This window comes from Lytechinus variegatus, chromosome 2 (genome assembly GCF_018143015.1).
Source record: "Lytechinus variegatus isolate NC3 chromosome 2, Lvar_3.0, whole genome shotgun sequence".
Classification (NCBI taxonomy): domain Eukaryota; kingdom Metazoa; phylum Echinodermata; class Echinoidea; order Temnopleuroida; family Toxopneustidae; genus Lytechinus; species Lytechinus variegatus.
Genome location: NC_054741.1, coordinates 55,079,588 through 55,101,451, shown reverse-complemented (window position 1 = coordinate 55,101,451; position 21,864 = coordinate 55,079,588). Strand labels below are relative to the sequence as shown.

Below are 21,864 nucleotides of genomic sequence, written 5' to 3'. Positions count from 1 at the left end.
GCCATAACAGATTTTCACAGGACAATGACCATAAATTGAATGGAAAAATGTGAACTCTAAAAATATCAAAATGATGTTTGAGGGAATTTACATGTTCATCATGCATAATCCAAATAACATCTTTCATGGTAAGTATATTTATTCTTATTTACATTATTCTGACACCTCTATAACTGATACTTTTATTGCTTTAATGTAAAAAAAGCAACTTGTACAGTATACATCACAGGTACAACAGAAAGGTTAGATTGCTGATTTATGAAAAGATAACTGACATACCTGTCCAACTATGGCCTCTTTTTCATCATCAGCAAACAGAGCTGGCACCATGCCGGATGTCAACATGTTGTTAATAAGCTCGAGGAAACCTAAATGTCGAAATATAAAATAACAATTAATTCATTCTTAAAGCAATTAAAAACAATAGAATAAGAATATAAAAATGAAAATCATACTTTTCAAAGTAGATGACACAAGATTCCCAATAATATGTGGAGTTAAAAATTTGATATGAGAAAGGTATTCCGATTTTATATAGAATGAGGTATTTAAAACTTTTCAGAAATATCATTTCCCAAGTCATCAGATTTTTGCTTGCCTGCACACGCATGAATGCACGTTCTGCACTCCCTAGGGAGCATTCTTTAGCAAGAGCTTGGAAATCTGTCACTAGTCATTCTACATCGGCTGTTGTTTAACAACTGTAAGAACAATACCAAAATGTGAATTTGAATCCTTGAAAAAAGAATGTTTGGCTCCGTCCAGAGGGACTTTCACACTTGACCTCTTGATTACAAAGCAAGAAAGCAAGAGATAATTTTGTTTCCATGTACGAAGAAAAATAATGATTAAAAAAATGCATGCATAATCTCTTATGCTAACAGTCAGTATCTCTGATTCATCAATCAATCCTTCAACATTTTATAAACTAATGGTGTAAGGAGAATAGGTATTTGTGAAGGGGGGGGTCATCATAAACCTACCTTCTTGTGCGACATGGGCATCGGTGAAGAGGAATGAGACTTTCTTATTCTCAATGCCAAGTTTGTTGTAGAGTATCTTGAGATCTTCCCTGAAGTTGCTCTCATCGTAGCCCCTGCTCAGGGTGATCTCAAAGACTTCACAGCCGGCGGTGAAGGATGCCAGTCTGGTCAAACTCTGTTTACCACTCCCACCTATAGGTGAAACCACAAATACCATCAATAAGTATGTATATGACTCAACCAAATAGCAAAAATCGCTGGGGTATCAAACATCTCACATCTCAAAATTAAATGAGTTTGATGAGAAATCAGAAAAAGCTTGATTATAGAGTTATGACATACATGTAAGTAGCAACCTTCATTTGCCTAGAAAAAGTTCCACATACATGTAGGAATTAGGGGATTGGTTTTCAGACAATAAGAAGTTGCCACCATTGTCATATTTTGACACAGTTAATTCTGAGTTTAACAATTCAAGATACAAAATTTTAACACCCAGTAAATATAAATGAGCTGCAAGTTCTTTTTTTTTCATTTGTGATTCAGTGTATCTCATATATGAGCAATCAGATGCATTCTATTTGGTCTCAATATTTGAAAGAGACATGGGAATTAAAAAAAAAAGAACAAGGAGAGAAATATAAAGGGGGGCCAGGGGAGGGAGGAGAGAAGGTGGCTAAGAATGAGTCTAAGACAAGAAGCAAAATGCAGAGTTTTGCTTACCGACACCAACAAGAAGAGCATGACCTTGATCCATCCTGATGACCCTATGAACCCGGGTCAAATGGTCAAGGGCATCGTCAAAGAGAACCAGATTCATTGGGGTATTACTGTCATTGTACTCTTCAAGAATCTACAGCAAAAAGTAAAAAACAAAAACTAATTCAATGATAAGATACCATACCATAGAGCTCCATAAGCTTGATTTCTTTTCATTACAATCCATACAGGTCGATATGCAAATTTAGAAACTATGTAACAAAATCCTAATCATATGTAACTATGACAAACCAAATAGAACATTGTTATCAAATGTTGCTGAAAGCAGACAAAGAATTTATTCATATAGAGGAGATTTATTATTGTGGCACTTACTATCAGAGACAACAAAGTGCTCAAGCATTTCACAATAAATCATATACAAAGTGATGAAAATAGGCAATGAAATTGGCGGTTTATAAAAAAAGAAAGAAAATTTCCTAGAAGTCTACCTCTTGAAAGAGTGCCTTAGCTGCATCGTAATCTTGTATGTCCTCGTAGAGTCTGGCTTCACCACCGTCGAGCGCAGTGCGATAGTCCCCATACAGGAGTGGCTCACGCATGGCGTTCTCAGTATGTTCACGGAAATGCTCGTCAAGAATATTCTTGATCATACCCTATCAGAAAACACAATAAAACACAGATAAATCATAAGGAAAAGAATTTACCACTTACAAAACAGAACTGTTCGATAGGAACTAGTAATACATCACAATGCTCATAAAAACATCATCTTTGTGATTTCTACAACTCTGACTGTCAAAACCTTGACTACGACATGATATACAATATCCATTGAAGCTCCCAAGATAACAACCCTGCTTTCATATAAATATTAAAAGCAACAAGAGAAATATCATTTTCCTTTCACTGTTGTCTTTTGACCGATGTAGATAAAAGTGATAAAAAAAATTAATAATTTGTATTTTTTAAACAATCATCATTATTCACTTTAGATACGGTAGGTGAACAGATGATGTGTTTCTTATTGAGGAAGGGAAACTATTCCAGAAATTGGATGAAGCTCTGACAAATAAAATGTTGAGGATTACCTGCACAAGGTCTTTGTCATGCTGGTTGATCAGACGATCATAGAACACCCGGAGGCATTCATTACGCCACACACGGATGAAACTCTTTGCATCTGAGAAACGATCAGGGGTGGTCAGTAGCATTCCCTGACTGACGCGAGACAGATCACGAAGGTTAAAGATGTAATGGAACTTGGATGGGGTAGGAGGCAGATCCACAACAATCACCTAATGTGAAAAGAAGATTTAAAAAAAGATACACAATTAATTTAATTTATTCATCCAAGCCATCTTATGAGACTAACTTTGTGATGCTTGGATACATGATTCTGAAGAATTTAACATTTTGCACTTTCACTTTCAACAAATATTCCTCAAAAATGTACAATACCAATACAAATAATTAACAAATTTAATGTTTCATGACTTTAGAATTATTTCAACTATCCCCTCTGATGTTAAGAGCTAACACAAGACAATGTTGATTACATACCTTGTAGAGGTCAAGGGTCGCCTGAGTGATCTTGGGGGCAAGTTTCTGGATGCTTTCATCAAAAGGTTGGAGATGGCCGGCTAAGATGGATGAATAGATGTGATTCAGGGTTTCCTCCGAAGGGAAGGTAATGTTGAAAGAGCAGAAGAGAGAGATGAAACGAGGATCGACCTCGTTCCTTCCTCCGCCAGCCTGGTGGGTAGGAAAGAGTTACGATAATGATTAATAATGGAGTCAGATTGCAGCTAGATAACAGAAAATAAAACAGTCATAAACAATGGCAACAAGTCTTACAAGGAACATAGGGTAGTTCAGGTCCGATTAATATTATGTTCTATATTATATACTGCTTATCACATCAAAACTATGTCTCAATGCACTTTACAGATATATCATTAACAGAAAACCCAGACAATAAAAGATATAACAAACTTTCCCCCCACCATTTCATTACACAAAAATGAATACAATTCAAAACAGGTAGGAAAAGATGTCTATTTTAGACCATAGGACTAACTATTCAAAATGTACTACAGGTATACAGACTAGAAACCTAGATACAAGCAATTTACCGATAGAAATTAATCATTGTAAATGGTAACTACGAATTTAAAAAATATTTAAAGAATGGATAATCTAGCTAACAATGAGGATCTGACTGCATAAAACGTGGTATTAATAAAAATACATTTTGATAAGTTGTTGTATCTCTTCCCTCAATACTTTTCATCCAGTTGATTGAGAAAGAAGTAGCATAAACACTGTATAGAGCAAATCAAACTTTTTCTATCATTTCTAACAGGATCATTTCAATTTCATTCAGCGCCAACTTCCTTCATCTGTACAAAGTGCTCCAGAGACTGCCAGTCCAGGGAAGGACTCTACAGCCACTCAATAAAGTGCAACTCCATCACCACCTAGCACCACATCATCATCCTTCAAGATGAAAGAATGCAGACAATATTATTCATATCATTCTTACCTTTCCCATAGAAGCCAAGAAACCGATGTCCCTGATGTACTTCAGGATGAGATCCTTTCCTCTGTCGTACATACCCCCTTTCTCCAGGAGCAGTTTGAGGAGAGCGATGGGCTGTTGGGTACCGTACTCGTCCACCTGTGGCATGTTCATGTCATCCATGAAAACCAGGAGACGGCGGCCCGGTGGCGGTCCGTACGTGTCCTTGGTACGCTTCTCAACGTTGGCTTCCAGGTTGCGTTGGACGTCCATGGAGGTGGTCCGAGACGAGAAGTTGATGGACAGGATCAACTGTATAACAGAGGCGTGTGCAGAGCATTAACAATCATGATTCATGGATATTCAACTGAAGAGTCATACATTTATTACTCAGTATTACAGTCTGATGGAGGAAGGCAAATTTGAATGTATGAATTAACAAGAAAACAAAATATGATGTTAAAGTTGCTTAATATTCAGACAGTTTCTCTGGCAACAAGTGTGACTTTGGGTTTATATTCACATCATCTTCAAGTTCTAATTTCCATTTTATCTACTAAATAGTAAGCACTTTTAAACATAAAACTTGATTTCTAAACAGTTCTTCAAACCATATAGACTAAATGATGTTAGTCCAAGTGGATATTAGACAAAATGCGTATATAACCTAACTGGATTTCTTACATAATGGTGAATGGGCTAAAATGTTAATCAGAACAAATTATTTGGAAGAAAATCTGGTTGTGGATGTGTTTACCTATTACACATTATTACATCAACCCTTTTCATCACCCATATCATATTTGAATATTCTTTCTAAGAATATGAATCAGTATGATTGTAATATTTTGTTGTTAGTCTTTTCATGTAAATGTAAAATGCATTAAATGGGGGATTTGTATGGTTAGAAATTGAATGGGAGATTCAATTTTTTATGTTGATAGAATGGGAAGGTATTGATGAAAAAGGAAATAGTTGTTATCACTGATTTGATTTTGCTAGTATCTTAGCAGCTGTCAAAAGGTTGAGATACATAATATGACCCTAACAGCAATATGCGTTTGAATATAAGACGAATTCACTTAAGGTGTACTAGTACACAGGCTTCAAGATACAAGGACTAAATCTAAACTACTTCTATAAGTAACAAGTACAAAGGCAAGACACTCTAGCTACAGGATCTATATATAAATGAATAACCTGACAAAATAAGATACTGAAAATGCACTAATCAGCTAAAAAAATATTTAAGTATACTGCTAGAAGTGTGAAATTAATTGCAAAGAACATTATCTGGTACATTATCAATGGTTTAGAAACAAGAATAACTAAAAATAATTTGGTTATGTGATACTCACAAAGTGGATACCAGAATGTTGATAAGTACACTTTTGAGAAGTATATTTTGACAAGTAACTTTTAATTTGAATGATCTATAATGACATTGATCCTACAAATTTATTTAAGGGTGAATTGTGGTACACTCTTATCTCAGCGAGTATATTTAATATAAGAATTTTTACTACCCCATACTATTTTGTCCCACCAGAAACAAAAAGATTTAAAGTTCATCAACAACAACTAATGCAAAAGTGTGAGCATATCATCTTAAGTCCAGGGGGGGTCTCTCTTTTTTTGCAAAGGTTTTCTTACAATTATGTGTATCTATGACTTTATAAACGACTGGAACATCTCCTGGAATGCTATATCAGATTCTCAAACATTTTCATTCCCATCAGCTAAACTTGAAATATGAGCTGCAGATCTGACTTGTTCTTAAGCCTTTCAATAAAAAGTCAACAAAATTGATCACTGTTATAGGAAATTCAGCCCAAATTTGTTAAAACACTGCGGAAAAGTCTGGGTGTATCACAATTAACACAGGTACATGTTCCAGTCAATAAAGACACTCAAGTCATGCATAGCTTACAAACTGCAAATATGACACAGGCCACAGTAATAATAATAAAAAATCTATGTGCAATCAATTTTTATATCCAAGGTGGATACCTGTGATATACAAATATCCTATATTATTATTATTGTCTATTGTGATGATATATTGTGATATATGCTCAGTATATAACACAATACCATAGTAAATACAAATACACAACAATATTCTATTATCTACACTGTGCATACATAGAATAATATGTTGATATACAATATGACTGATAATATATTAAATATGGTCATGGATACAATGCCATTCAATTGAGCAGTGCAGATACTGTTGCTAGCATTGTTTTACTCACTGTCTTCAATTTAAGACGACCATAACTCTCATTTTCTGGCTCTTTCTACAAGTAACCAACATTATTCAAAATAAACAGGAAAAAAAGCCAAGAATGATTAGTAGAAATATAAACATAGAAAGTGAAATGAGTAGGATGGTTAAGTGCATACATGTACGAAATAAGTTAGAATTGTAAAATAAGATAATGCCATAATTTCAATATTTACACAGCCCACATATACTTTTAGTATTAATACGCCAGCTCTCTCCCAAAGGAAATACATGACATAGGTCACAGACAAGACGAATATCCCTGACAAAATGCCTACGACAAAGTTTGTCAGCATCGCTAAATAACAAATGCAAAAGTAGTTTGAGTTGCATGATTTGTATCAAAGTAACCCAAAGTAACCCAACCACATGTTGGTTCCCGAATATTGCTTTGATTGGTGGGGCTAAAAGGGGGAACAAAATAATCTACACCAAATACTTGTGAAGAGAACACCTGGGATTCAATCTTTATTTAAATAGGATGTACTTGGTTATTGATATAGTTACAGAAAAGACCAATGCAAAGGTTTTACAATGAATCAGTTATAAAAACTAGGAAGATTGAAAGGTCTTGGGACTTACATGGCTGTCTTGATCAAGATTCCTGAGGAAGTCTTGGATGGTGGCTGTTTTGGAAGTACCAGTGTCTCCGACAAACAGGACCGGTTGCTTGACAGACAGCATCTGCTCCAACACCCAGGTGTTACGTACAGTGTCCACAGTCGGTACAAGAATCTCGTTGAAACGCTTCTCTGGGTCATGGACGTACTTGGGTACAACCTTGGACCAGGCAATCCACTAAAAGAAAGACGAACGAAATTCTTCTCATATACAATAAAAGTAAAACCACATAATAGGTTAAAAAAGGTGCCGTCATAAGACATTGATTGTTAATATATGCCATTTGATAGTAGGTGCAAGGATCTTGTTCAAATGCTTCTTCTGTTCATGAGCCTATTTAGGAACTAGTCTAGACCACCAGCTCCACTTAAATGGGAAAACAAGAGGAATACTGTGAACCTGTGTAGAAATTCATATCCAGGGTGGCATGAAAAAATGTATACATTAAAAACCACATTCAAGGAAAACTGACGGTCAAAAGGCACAATAGATTCTGTTGTGGCTGACAAATTGTTAAGATATTGAAACAAAGCTTTGGGAATTGAGAAAATACATGTACACAGGCATACTATGCAGATATTGATTTAATTAATATCTGGGTTTAATCTAATTTATCAATTGTTACCATTTGACAAGGAAGCAAGAAAACTCCATAGATTATGTACATCTGCCCCCCTATATTTGGGACTTTCCAGAAATGCTTTGTCTCTGTTTTATAGTTAATATGACAGCTTGCAATGCCCACAAATTATCAAGGCTTGAATGATTGTGAAGTGAAGTAAGAATGGGGAAAAAGGGGTGCCAGACATACAAAAACATTGACTATTTCATGGGATTTCCCAGCACTACATTTAGGTACTGTAAACTAGGTTGTTTCCTGACCTTATTCTTTTGCTTATCAAAGAAGTATTGATAGACCGTATCCAGCACACCGGGTAACTCCCCAGGTCCAGCATCCACGCTCTCATCAGAGACAGTTGGCATAGAAGCAACATTCTTGATGTAGCTATCAAACTTGATACGTCCATCCTCAAGGAGTGCTGCACCAAGGGACCAGTACAACGCCTCCAGGAAGTAACACTCCAGGACATCGGATTCACCAAGTTCCTTGACCAGGAGGGCATCAAGCATTCGGCTCAGTTGGTTCACCTAAGTTGATCAAACGATGAGAGGAGACATGCATGCAAAATTCAGATGCTTTCAAAAAAAAAGTTTTGAAAATCGTTACCAATAGGAGGCCCAATGTAGGGCATACAAAAATGAACTTTGCTCCAAAATTTGTGGTTCAGTCCAGTAAATCTACTCAAGAAATCTTCAGAGACCCCAAAATAGGTAAGAAGGCTATACAGCTTTTTTAACCAGCTAATCAACTAGTGATAAAAATGTAGGCTCAACAGAAAGGGGTTTAAGAATTATCTCAACCTACAGTGGATCTTGCACTAAATGATGAACGACTCTATATTGCTTGTTATAGTTCAGTTATATAAATAGCACTATGAAACAACCCAATCTTAAATACTCACCAAGTTGAGGGCAGTGAGGGGGACTATCATCTTGAGCTTCTCCCCTTGTTTGCCATCGGTGATACCTTCCAGGATCATGTCCAGACACCCAGGGACATACTTCTCAAACAGCCTGGTCAGGTCCTGCTGCTCTGCCTTGTTAGTACGGGCATTGACCCAGCGCTGCCAGAAGGGAAGATAGCCAAGGTTCTTGGGATCCACAAACACCATACCACAGCGGGAGACGGTAGCGGGGGAGGCGTACTGGAGGTCGGAAACCTGCAGCAAGGATATCAGATGGTGAATGGTTGGTTATTCATCCCGTCTGAAGCAGCTTCAATATTACAATTACTTGATGAATCTGATAACTGGTTCCATTCAAATTCAGTTATAAATCTTCTGATACATTATTTTCACTCTCAATAAACATTACATTATTTGATATTCCTTTAGATGAATTGTCCTTGGCAAAAACTGTAGCTCTTTCAGTCAACCCAAGACATGTGATCATACCAATTGATACAATTTGATGAAGGGGAACACAAAATGAGGTTGTTCACATAGCGTTGGAAATACCTCCTGCCACAAGTCAAGTTAGAAATAAGTAGGAGGAAAGAGTAACAGGAAGAAAGGAAGTAGGAAACACACATTAAACTAGGAAAAGATGCCAAGAAATGGAGTGAACAAAAGCTCAGAAAGAGCACAAGTATGATGGAAGATATAGTTATGTGGAAGAAGATACTTTTACAGTCTAAACTGACCTCAAAGAGCAAAGCACAATGCTTCTGAAGGCGGATTCTCTCTCCGTTGGCAAGTGTCAGGAGCCTGTTGTCGTCCATCACAGAGTTCATGTTCTCCACCCAAAGAGCATCTACGTCACCATCAAAGAGGATATACTTGCGCTCGTTCTTGTCCGTGGGTCTGTTGATCTCACGGAAGATGTTGGAGAGGAGACCGTCGGTCCAGTCACGGGTGACTGGGTCCAGGATACCATAGAGTTCTATCACACTCATGGCCTTGGGGTTCATCACGTACAGTTTGGTGTGGATTCCTAGCCTGATATAAGAATACAACAAAATAAATCTTAACTAGAATTTAATTCCTCATGCGGACGAATTAGGTGGTCTGTCTTTATTCTCGCCATCATGATTTGTAGACACAGATCTTCACGGATCAACACGGCAATGCCGGCATGATCCGGGATAGTTTTGCCCCAGATGACTGAACACGGCATCAACACGGCAGCTTCACACGGATCTACACGGATCATGCCGGCAGAGCACGTAGTCAACACGTCAGCAACACGGACCTACACGTCAGCTACACGGACCAACACGTCAGCAACACGGACCAACACGTCAGCAACACGGACCTACACGTCAGCTACACGGACCAACACGTCAGCAACACGGACCAACACGTCAGCAACACGGACCAACACGTCAAATGCGTTATCCATTGAGCCACGATATTCCCCATAGAGATTACACGTAAGCAATTTTGAGAATTACAATTCAAATTTTGCAAGCGAAATACGGGCATGATCCCGGCATCTGATCAAAAAATGGAGGGCACACTTCCGAAAGCTAAGAATCTCAGCTACAACATACTTAAAGCTCAGGGAAAACTGACAAGAAACAATGGAGATATGGCTCACGAAATAGCGGAATGTCGAATCTAGTTTTTAGAAAAAGTCATGTCCCATAGAGATTACACGCAAAATGAGGAAAAATGACATGCCTCTTTTCATCGCTGTTTTACGCAATGATGCGTTTCTCAAAACGAAAATTTATGACTACTGACGAGAAAGAGTACATTCTAAACTACAACATATCGAAATCTAGGCGAAAAACGATCTATATTCGAGAAGTTACAACCAAATTTGCATAAATTTGATGACGTCATTTTTGAAAAAATGAAATTTTTAGTTTAGGCGCCATTTTGATGACGTCACGATATAATTTAGGGACAATGGTGACATGAAATCAAATCTACAACTCATACTCTATCGATATATGAAAAAAAAATTGGGGGTCAATGGACTATTTAAAGAGCTACAGTGAATTTTCAATAGGCATGTTTTTGCCCATATATGGCCTATAGTGAGAGCTCGCGCGCACACGTGCTGCAAACTTTAACGGGTGTTAATTTCGTTATTAATGGTCGTAGAAGGTTGATCAAGGTATCAAATTGTTCAAAATTTTATTATCAATGCAAAGATGTAAAAAAAACGGTGTTTCTGCGTTGCGTTAAGGCGTAACGCGCGGAAACGCGCGCGCATACGTGCGCGCGCGCAAATTTTTGAAATGCTTAAAATGACCTGAAACGTACTCTCGTTTGGTCAAAAAGTGATTTTGAGCATTTTGAAATTTTGACGCGCGCGTACGCACGCGTCGTGACCTCCAGGTGACCTTTGATGACATGACCTGATGACCTTTGACCTGAAGTTGATGTGATGTTAATTTAATTGATTTTTGATAATTGATAATGGAGATATGATTGATAATGTGATTTTACAAAATGGCGCCTAGATGACGTCATCATGACCTGATGACCTTGAAAAGCTTCACTGCACGTGTCCATGACAGATCCTATAAATGACATGAAATTCAATGAAATTGATCAAGTCGATTTTGAGATAACTTGGCGACAAGAAAATCCGTAAAAATAAATAATAATAAGAAAATTCTGACGAAATTAAGAGGTGATCTGTCACAGACAGACCACCTAATAAAACAGACACAAAACAAATTCACACATTTACTTTTTCAATGCCACATGAAACACAAGGTTGTCTCAAAATGTTCATAGATTACAGATAATTTAATCAGGTCATACAATTCTTAATATTTTCCAAAGTGTTCTTTTTTCCCTGCCTCATTATACCATTCTGACTTAAGAAAGGCATAATTACACGATGACACACAGACAAATCATTATGATGCTGAAAATGGCGCAAATCACAAATGGAATTCACTGCTTGAAACATCGCACCACCAACCCTCATCTATTTGCCAGAGAAACACCAATAAAGTACAAATCACTTACTTGGTCTGAGACTGACAGAGGGTGTTGATGACCACAGTCTTGCCTCCTCCTGTAGGCCCAACCACCATAGTGGTATGACGGGTCAGCATGGTCTCATACATCTGGACTACCTTGTCGACCTGCAACAAAGATCACAGTAAATTATTACTTGGTCATGACCGATCAATTTTGCTTTCTATAACTGGGCTCTAACCCCAAAATTGCTATCAAGTTCAAATGGAAAATCAAATATTACATAAATACGTGCACATATTTTTTTTTATCATACATATCATCATCCAACCAGAATCCTTGTTTGATAATTGCAACGGATTACAAGCCTTTGTGAAACAGAGACATGGACTACAGCATCAACATTGATCAAGAGTGTTGGTAAAATTTATCAAAAATATAAAAACTTGCAAAATGATGGGCATTTGATGTTAAGAGGTCCCAAAATTGAGCACGAGGATTAATTGATTAAGTACGCACTATAAAACATACAACTGAATTTTTAAACATCATGGCCATACTTTCTATTGCTTTTGTAATTTGATTAATCTAATTAGATAATAATCTACTGTAAGTGTCAAGCAAATGTTAACATGGGGTATGACTTATATTGAATTATTAAAAATCATGGCCATACTTCCTATTGCTTTTGTAATTTGATTATTCTAATTAGATAATAATCTACTGTGTCAAGCAAATGTTGACATGGGGTATGACTTATATCCAGGCTATTCCCAATATCTAAGTAAGGTGCAAATCGTGTAAATGCTTTACTGTCTTCAATTCATAGAATGATACAAATGACCAAGTTATCTGTATTGCATACCTGGTGATCAAGCAGGATGTAGTTGTTCTCCTCAAGGACCTGTTCCACTGCATCATTGAAGTTAGGATACCTGACCCGAGGACAGTCTAGACCGGGGAAGAGATCAGAGATGAGACCCAAGAACAGAGGAACATCCTCAAAGACAAACTTGGGAAGGTTCATGTCACGGAGGGCTCTCATCAACACAACATCCTGATGGGAGGAATGAGAGAAGGTATGGTTAGAGAACTAGACATCCTCGGGTGTTCAAATTTCTTGGACACTTTCATTCCAAGGTACGTCCTTCACTTGCCATTTGGCATTTTTTTTCATCTTTTTTTTTTTAGACATCTAACGATTATTGAAACATGCACTGAAATACAGCAATGGGTTGCATGCAAAGTTACTTTCCATCAATTCTTTATCCATTACCCCAGTACTCACACATTTCTGGATGTACTACCGCTACCTTATACAAAGAATCATTAAGACATTTTTTGAATTTCTTTCATAGGAAGACTTTATCCAAAACATGAAAATAATTCATTCATTTGACAGAAATATGAAGCAAACATGTTTAAACAGCTGTACATGTGGACTATTATCTCCGCATTCAATGCATTTTAGTCAAATTCCATATTTTTATACTAAGTCTAAAAGTTGTGTCTGATAGGAAAAAAAAAAAAAAAGATTTACCATCAAAATAAGGAAAGAAATATGTTTAAACACTAACAATCTTTGTACCAGTGACTGGGCTGGTAGCAAACATCCAGAAAACTGAGGTTCAATAATCAAACAATCAGACAGGTCAGGTTTACCTCTGGCAATTCTGCAGAGCCTCTCTTGAGTTCACCAGCCATGACAAGGACCGACTTGAGAGCTCTCAAACCAAAGTCATAATGGTACTGCTTGGAAAGCTGCTCCTTGGCAAGTTTGTACAGCACAGTCATCTTCTTAGCTAGCACCTGTAAAATCAAAGATCGGAAGGTTAGTTAAAGTTGTTTTCCCCAAATTCTAAGCATGCTTGACGATTTACATATTCGACATATTCTGACTCAAAGGGCATCTCAGTACAAGAATCTAGTAACTTACAGTCATACTGAGAGATGCATAAGATTCTTTCCTATCAATATACAGCTGTATATGTAGTTAAAACATAAAAATCCTATTTCTTAACTTTATTGAACTGAGATCAATTGCAGTTTGAGTTTGAAGTGAATCTATCGCACCTCTCTGCCAGTAGTGCATGGCTCACGGCACCATTTAGTGTCAGCACTAACAAGTTCTCTGACAGTTACCATAGCAACAGTCACAGAGATGGTGGGTGATTCATAAAGCAGTTCGTAACTTAAGAGCAACTTTAAGAATGACTGGTGATCCTTTCTCTCCTGCTAAATAATCACCAACAGACATTTAATGGTGAATATCATTTACCACAAGAAAGGACCACCCGTCGTTCTTAAAGTTGCTCTTAACTTACGAACAGTATGAAACGGCCTCTAGTACTTCTTACCCAATCAAAAGCAAGGATTTCACTGAATTGTCAAAGCTGACATTTTTTTCAGTGCTGACAACTTTCATGACTAATCCTGTTTCTTAGTTCCAGACATACCAGTATTTCTAGTATTATTTCTATCTCTGATAGAAGTGAATAATACGTACCTTGGCCATGAGGAAACCTTCAGAGAACAACATGATCTCACAGATCTGCTGAAGATCAGGAACAATAACCACCACCGGTCTGAAGAGGGCCTTCACGCTCTCAGGAAGCTCAGTGCGACCAGCGTAACCAGGGTTCATGGTGATGAAGATACCCATACGATTGTCCATTGCAATCTCCATTCCTTCAAACTGTACAAAAAGATTTTGATCACACAAATTAGTCATTGCAACACTGTTTTAAAGTGAGATATATATAGACTTCCGAACACAACCCTTCATATCACTCTTGATAAATTACTACATATCTGCTCTAATTCATTTATCATTGAGCAGAGGAGGCAAAAATGGTATGAAGTAAACAGTATGTATGGCCAAGAGAGGGTCTTGTAGATTATTTTCCTAAAGGTAGCAGCCCTGAAGGAAATGGTCATGCTTTGAATGAATGTGATTTGAACCAATCCATTCTGCAGATTAATATCATCAATGATATAAATTTCTTTATCTCAACACTGGTTTCACCACGACCAGGAGCAATTGATAAAAGTAGCAGCACCCAAGTCTGCCCTACGATTTCTCACACATGTAAATCAACAGTAATTTTTAAGAAAGCTTCTTTCTGCATCCAACGTTAGTTTCATTAGCTTGTCCTTGATAGGAATACATTGTCGTGTCGGTGTAGAAACGCACCTCGCTGGAACAGAAACGCCCTTACGCAATGCCCCTTATGCGTGCGAATAAGGGTGTTCCTGCAATGACACGACTATATGACTTCCTTCTGGGTGTGTGCTTAAAAGTCGCCCCATTTTTGGGGACTCATTTATTGAAGGGTTGTAGTATTTCGCCATACTGTGGAAGAATTCTTAAAAGATGTGAGTGATCTAAATAGAATTATGGCTAATTGAACAGCTAGTTTTGTAGTTAACAATCATTCTTTTTACCTGGAACCTCTTGAGGTTATGGATGAGAGCATTCCTAATAGTTTGAATCTGAGATGAGATGACGGAGAGTACAGAGACATCAATACGGTTGAACTCATCAAAACAACCCCAGGCACCGCACTGGGCTAGACCAGAGAAGATCTTACCAACAGCCTGCAAAGAAAAACAATTTCATTCCATTAATGATTAACAATAAAATGATCTTGTTTTTAACAAAATTCCTTCACTTTAATGTGTGTTGTGTTTGTTCATGTGGATAAAAAATCATCCAGAAAGAAAAAAATGTATGTAATTGTGCAGACATTATCAAGATATCTGTGACAGAAAAAGCATCATTTGATTTCAAAGCTGGGGATTCCAAATATGTAGTATATATATTTACATTTCATTTCTTTTCTTTCACTATTTTGAAGCACTAAACAATAATTTCAGGTGAAATTTCTTCAGGGCTCATTTGTACAACATCACATACACTAATAGAATCCTACAGCATAGATTGTTTAAGGTTAAAACAATGTTAATCATGGCCTTTAAACTTTTGATTCACGAAGTGAATACTGTTCAAAGTTATACTGTGTAAATGGAAAACACACACACACACAGAAAAAAACTTCATCCTTTCTGCAAAGCACCCCAGGACACCTGAAGAATATTCATTGTATAAAAAGAGTATTAAAGTGATGACTGACCTTGTAATCCATGCCCTCACCACAGTTGGTGACGACGCAGAGAAGACCTAGAGCCTTGGCCAGATCCTTGGTAGTCTCTGTCTTACCAGTACCGGCAGGACCAGCTGGGGCACCACCAAGTTGCATAGACAGGGCCTATTCACACACAAAACAAAAAACACATTGAGAGTGTTTTCAATAAATATCAATACAATAATTTCACTGGAGTCTTTTAAATGCAATACCTGCAGGTAATATTGAATTATGGAAGTTATGGAAAAGTTGTGAAAATCTGTCACGGATATGAAAACAGAAAACCGCTCTGACATTTTGTTGTTATTCATGCATTTCAATATGTATTATTGAATTTGACATATTCATACTACTAATACTCTGAACAATCTAGATTGTACCGGGGGCCACTTCCATTTACGAGTGGATACCATGCGCGACCATGGGGTTTCGAAAAGCACCCTAAACACATATTTTCCATATTCTGAAAATGCACCCCTTAAGTATTGGCGTGTGAAAACCTACCCTTAACAAGTATTGGGAACAAAATGATACTCTTGCCAAGTATTCCCTAAAATGAACCCCTACACAAGTACAGGAATATGTTATTGTTATGTCACGGGTCCTTCGGTCGGACTCTAAACACGAAGTGTTGGGGCAAAAAGGACATTCTTTATAAAACATTTTAATTTTGTTTTATCTTCCCCGCAAATTTGACCCTAAACACGTAACTTTCCTAGCGAAATAGATACCTTTTTTCAATATTTTTGTATTTTTGACACCCTTATCACGTTACGTACATAATGTGCCCTATCGTGAAAAAGACATCCTTTTTACGTGTTTTTTGGTTGCGCATGGTATCCACTCGTCAATGTAAGTGGCTCCCCGGGGACTGTACCAACTACAATAAATATTCTCTATCTTTGTTATACATGATTGTATTATGATGGATTCACATATGTAAAATTTGCAGAGTAAAATATTTATAAAAGATAAATTAATGACAGAAGAATCCATATAATTAATGGATGAAACTATTCCTGATGGAACTCTTAAACATGATAAAATAATGGTAATTAATATAAATTCACAATTGCTAAGCATATAGATTAAATGCTCTAGAATTCTAATCTATTTCAGTTAAGATTTATTAAGCACTCGAACGAGATTATGGAGGGCACTGTTTCAAAAATCTTTACTGTATATTAACTATATCTGGACCTAAGACTGGTGACAAATTTTATATGACCTACCTGAGTGAGGGTAAGATAGATTCTGTCTGTGAGAGGGGTGATCACCAGTCTACCGTTCAGTCCCATGTATTCATAACCATAGCCAAAGGTTCCCGTGCACTGACGCACGTTGAGCTCATCGGGCTCACGATCCCAGTAGAATCGTAGCTGACTCTCCCATTCAAATTCCTTGGCATCAAGGATACTGAAAGAAAACATATCATGAATCTTAATAACATATACACATATTCTACTGTTTGTACAATTAACCCTCAAGTATAATGCTTTGATCTTCTAATTTGATATTACATTAAATCTATCATTCTTTACCACCAATCATTTGGCATCAACATGTTTAAGTTATTCCTTCATAAGTGAAATTAAGGTGAGACAACCCAAATTGCAAAGAAAGTGTTTTGTAAAGTTACAATATTAACAAATAGAGTCTTTTGATATTATTTGAGGCTAAGGATAGCTATTGGATTGAAATAATATTAAAAAAAAGAAATAAAAGCCTTGTTTCCAGTAATCTCTTAATTTGCTAAAAATTGTAACAAATAATATGATTGTGATGACGCTATAACCATTTTGAAATGAATTTGCATATAAACCTATGAAAGGGAATGAAATAACAATACATTTTTAAGTATGTAGTCATATACTGCCATTCAGGATTTTGAACAGCAGACTGTTTTTGTTTTAATCTTCTAATCAACTATAATTATTAAAACTTTTGGTCTTAGACCAATCCTAAAGCATGTGGTGGCTTACAGGCTGATGATGTCATCATTGCCTTGAGTATCCATTCATTACCTGTCTCTCACGAATCCATCGATGATGTCTCTGGCATGCACATCGATGATGAGAACAGTGTTGAACTTCTTCCTTTCATTCTTTGAGAGAGGTGATCGGACCTGGACGACAAGGTCATCGATCTGTTGATGCATCCTCTTGGCGTACGTCTTCATGGCAACCTTGTCACCCTGTCTGACCTTCTGGAAGACATCTTCGACCTCCCACGTCCACCAGACCTGATTGGTGGCCAGGACAACCATACCTTGGTACAGAAACATCCATTCCACCCTGGAATAATCAAGATGAAAATTCAACAATAATTTCACCTTGCATCAGTGTTGAAGTCAAGGCCTAAAAACTCAGGAACAAGGCCAAGATATGCTCAAGGTCAAGGTCTGAATGTCCAAGGCCAAGTCATTCAAATAGTAGGCCCTAAGACCAAGGCCGGGCATTACGGCACAAGACTGTCTTATATCAATGATAACCTTAACATAAACTCCTTACTTCTCTTTTTTCTAATATGCAAATTCCATGTTACTCGGTGACCTGTAAAATTTTTTTTGATAAAGCAATTGTGAACAGTCAAATTTGTAGAGTAAACATATGTTTCTATACACATACTGCGCTATGCAACAAAGCTTGGTGCAACTCATACTACACTCCAAAAAGATGAAATACCATTACTCACCTGGATTTGCTTTCACAGTAAGTAAAGATGGCTTCTTTGGTGATGAGTCGATTGGTTCTCCTCATCTCTTCCAGGACACACGTCATCCAGTCCTCCACCCTGCCTTCGGCTGTTACAACCTGTCTGTAGTTCATCATCTCTCCTTCTGCTGATACCATCGCCAAGGCAACCGTCTCCTTGTTGTTACCCTCTTGGAATTTCAGCGAGGCAATGTTGTCAAACATCTGATGAAAGGAAGGGGGTTGTAATGATACAATTTTCTCTCGATATTGGGTCCCTCATTTATCTTAAACATGGTATACAGAACCATAATGGGCATGTCACAATACCCACCCCCTCCCTCTGGATAACAACATGAGCTTACCAATGCAGTAATGCATCAAATACAGCATGCAACTAACACTTACAAGCAGTAAAATTCATATCTTCATAAAATATTACCAGACTAAAACAAAAATCAAGTGAAGCTTACAAATTACAGAATACCTTTAAAACAGGACTTTCAAAATCTCCCCTAAAAAATATGGGTTCCCATACAAACTATACCAAGGGAATGTTTTATGAGGCGTCTTGTCAAAGTTTTTTACAAGCAAATTTCCTGACAAATTAATCATTTATAAGGATTTTAGTTATAGAACTTAATAGTCAATAACACTAAGAAGTCAATTCATGGAACCCTATCCTGAATGTCACCTTTATCATATGTTCTTGCACACAGGTAGGCTCACTGCTTCCGAGGATAGACAGCAACTCATCGTCAGAGATGAAGAAGAACCGTGGGAAGGCATTTCTCTTGGAGTCTAGGTAGTCGTTGAGACTCTTCTGACACTTCTCCAGACCGGTGCTAATCATCTCAAGATCCTGAAGACGGTTTGGGGCGTGGCAGGCATCCTTGATCTTTGGATTCGCCACGGTATCATGCATGATCTACAAATGGGGAGAAAATTATAATCTCTAAATCTATGGACAGAACATACATCTTGTAATCCTTTATGTAACATAATTATGCCTGTTGACAAGTTGAAATGCAAATTTCCCATATGTTCAGTAGAGTGGTGAAAGAGCTGAATAGTGTGGACTAATTCTATCTTCATATGAAAAAAAAATAAGTACAGAAGAGTAAGTATAATCCACATATTCTTTGTGTGTTATGTTCCCATCCATATTAAAGCTCTGATTCAGAATTTTTTTTTTTTTAATCTGATTTAGATTGTGTTTTTAAACACATTCTGATGTCTAGGAACATGGAAGTTTCCTAAACCAACAAGAGATTATATTTGATTATATCATTTAGTTGAGTTAAAACATTTTTTTAATGTTTACCTTCTGATGAGAGCATAATGCCCTATTTCAGTGCCTAATTTCATATTTACTTCCTTCCTTCTAATTCACTTTACCATGTTTCAATTTTCTTCCTTCATGCACAAAATGACATACTATCTTGCTATGTAGTATGCACTATAAAACCACCAACTATAATTATTAGTAGAATCATGATCACTATGAATGACTGAATGACATGACTGGTTTATATACCTTCTTGAAGGTCTTGTCGATGGCATCAAACTTCTTAGCCTCCTCTGGAAGCTGTGATCTGATGTCGCCACCGATGAAGATACTCTCCAGGTACATCCACTTACGCTGTACTACCAGCCAAACCTAGTGGTGAAAAACAATCAGAATTAGATCAGTATCAACCTTCCTTGAACAAAAATTAAACTTAAAATGACACTGCCATGCTGACTTGAAAACAGCATTATTCCACACATACAAAAAAATATGAGTGGTTTCTTGTGGGACTCTAATATATAAATAATGCAGATATGTAAGGTAAGGTGATTGATATTGATAATGAAAACACATAGAATTCCTTTTACTTATTTCATTACATAAATATGTAAGGAAGATAAAAAATCACAATGCCTTTGCCACAATAAAGACCTTATATTTACTCTATGACAGGTAGCATTCATGGTATGAAGGAATTTATATGTTTAATTCCACAAAGATAATCACATATTTTTACTGTAACGATGCAACCATACCCAATATTTAGAAATATTCAACACAATATTTTTACAAAAAGGTTATCAAAATGTAAGTGGGTCAAGGAATTTCTGCACAATACATATTTTCATTATAAAACTATTTTGCACACTGTTGCACGTTAGTGAGAAAATGGGACATTACTTCAGGCACACAGGAAATTAGTCCCTCTTGAAATATTGAGAGATCAACAAGCATTACCTCAAGGACTTCTCCAATCAGGGACAGGCTCTTCTCCCAGGTCTGGACTTGGTTGAGGAACGGACCGATGAAGCGTGAAGCAGACATACTCTGAAGGTTCATGGAGTTATCATCCAGGATCTGCATGACCTCGTCCACGGCTCCCACGATATGACCGCGCTCCTGGGTGCCCTTCATGTACTTGATGACGTTGAACTTCATGCCTTCCCAGACTTCAGTCACTTCCTTGATACCCTGTATGATCAGAACATGGTAATAGTTTGTCATCATTGATGCCATCTTAAGTATTATTTTAAATATGAGCATTAACACCATCATTATCACCATCATAATTATCATCACTAGTAATCCATATTGTCACATCATCATCATCATCACCACCACCATAATCATCATCACCATTAATCCTTATTGTCACATCACCATCATCATAATAAATCATCATAACAGTCATTGTTGCCTTCATTATCATGACCACCATCATCATGATCATCATCGTCATTATCACCACCATCACCACCATCATCACCACCTTCATCATGACCATCATGGTCATCATGATCATCATGATCATCATGATCATCATGATCATCATGATCATCATCATCATCATCATCATTGTCATCGCCACCACCGCCATCATCATCATCAAAATTGCAAACCTAAAATGTGAAATGAACCAGAACAAAGAACTTGCCTTTTCAATGCTCAACTCTTTAGAAGCACTGGTGACAATATCTGCAATCACTTCCTTGAAGTTGTGAAGCTCCATGGCGAAGAGGTTATCCAGCGTGAAGGTATCAGGATTCATGTCAAAGGACTGTCCTGTCTTGATCATCAACTCCTTCCAATGGCTGTCAAGGAAAACAAGCATGACAGTCAGTCAGTCAGTAGCTCGAAATTTCAAATCCATTCTTTTTTCTAATTGACCTGAGGTGACAGGATTAACCTCACACTTGCGGCAATCATCCTTGCTCCCTCCCTCCACTGCATCAGGAGTAACCATGCTTTCACAGAGTAGCCACTTCATATTCTCCATTTCATGGTATAAATTCCTGCTACGGTCCTATTCACCTCACATGGGTTGAGAACAATACAATAAAGATGAATTTTTTGCTGAAGAGAATTAGTAATGGATAAG

The 21,864-nt window shown here is 37.2% G+C and overlaps 1 protein-coding gene across 1 annotated transcript in view; it reads right to left on the bottom strand.

Moving 5' to 3' along the window:
- Positions 1-21,864, bottom strand: part of LOC121408397 (dynein heavy chain 10, axonemal-like) — a 62,027-nt gene that overhangs the window by 19,212 nt on the left and 20,951 nt on the right. The window contains exons 24-47 of the mRNA XM_041599869.1: positions 21,421-21,577; positions 20,724-20,957; positions 20,013-20,135; positions 19,170-19,403; positions 18,477-18,700; positions 17,807-18,076; positions 17,015-17,198; positions 15,771-15,905; positions 15,082-15,234; positions 14,144-14,332; positions 13,300-13,446; positions 12,503-12,694; positions 11,686-11,804; positions 9,399-9,693; positions 8,659-8,916; positions 8,018-8,284; positions 7,097-7,312; positions 4,249-4,536; positions 3,267-3,458; positions 2,795-3,001; positions 2,195-2,359; positions 1,707-1,836; positions 984-1,175; positions 280-368 (exon numbers count right to left, since the gene is read on the bottom strand). Of these exons, the coding sequence (XP_041455803.1) occupies positions 280-368; positions 984-1,175; positions 1,707-1,836; positions 2,195-2,359; positions 2,795-3,001; positions 3,267-3,458; positions 4,249-4,536; positions 7,097-7,312; positions 8,018-8,284; positions 8,659-8,916; positions 9,399-9,693; positions 11,686-11,804; positions 12,503-12,694; positions 13,300-13,446; positions 14,144-14,332; positions 15,082-15,234; positions 15,771-15,905; positions 17,015-17,198; positions 17,807-18,076; positions 18,477-18,700; positions 19,170-19,403; positions 20,013-20,135; positions 20,724-20,957; positions 21,421-21,577 (4,660 nt within the window). The remainder of the gene's footprint in view (positions 1-279; positions 369-983; positions 1,176-1,706; positions 1,837-2,194; positions 2,360-2,794; positions 3,002-3,266; positions 3,459-4,248; positions 4,537-7,096; positions 7,313-8,017; positions 8,285-8,658; positions 8,917-9,398; positions 9,694-11,685; positions 11,805-12,502; positions 12,695-13,299; positions 13,447-14,143; positions 14,333-15,081; positions 15,235-15,770; positions 15,906-17,014; positions 17,199-17,806; positions 18,077-18,476; positions 18,701-19,169; positions 19,404-20,012; positions 20,136-20,723; positions 20,958-21,420; positions 21,578-21,864) is intronic.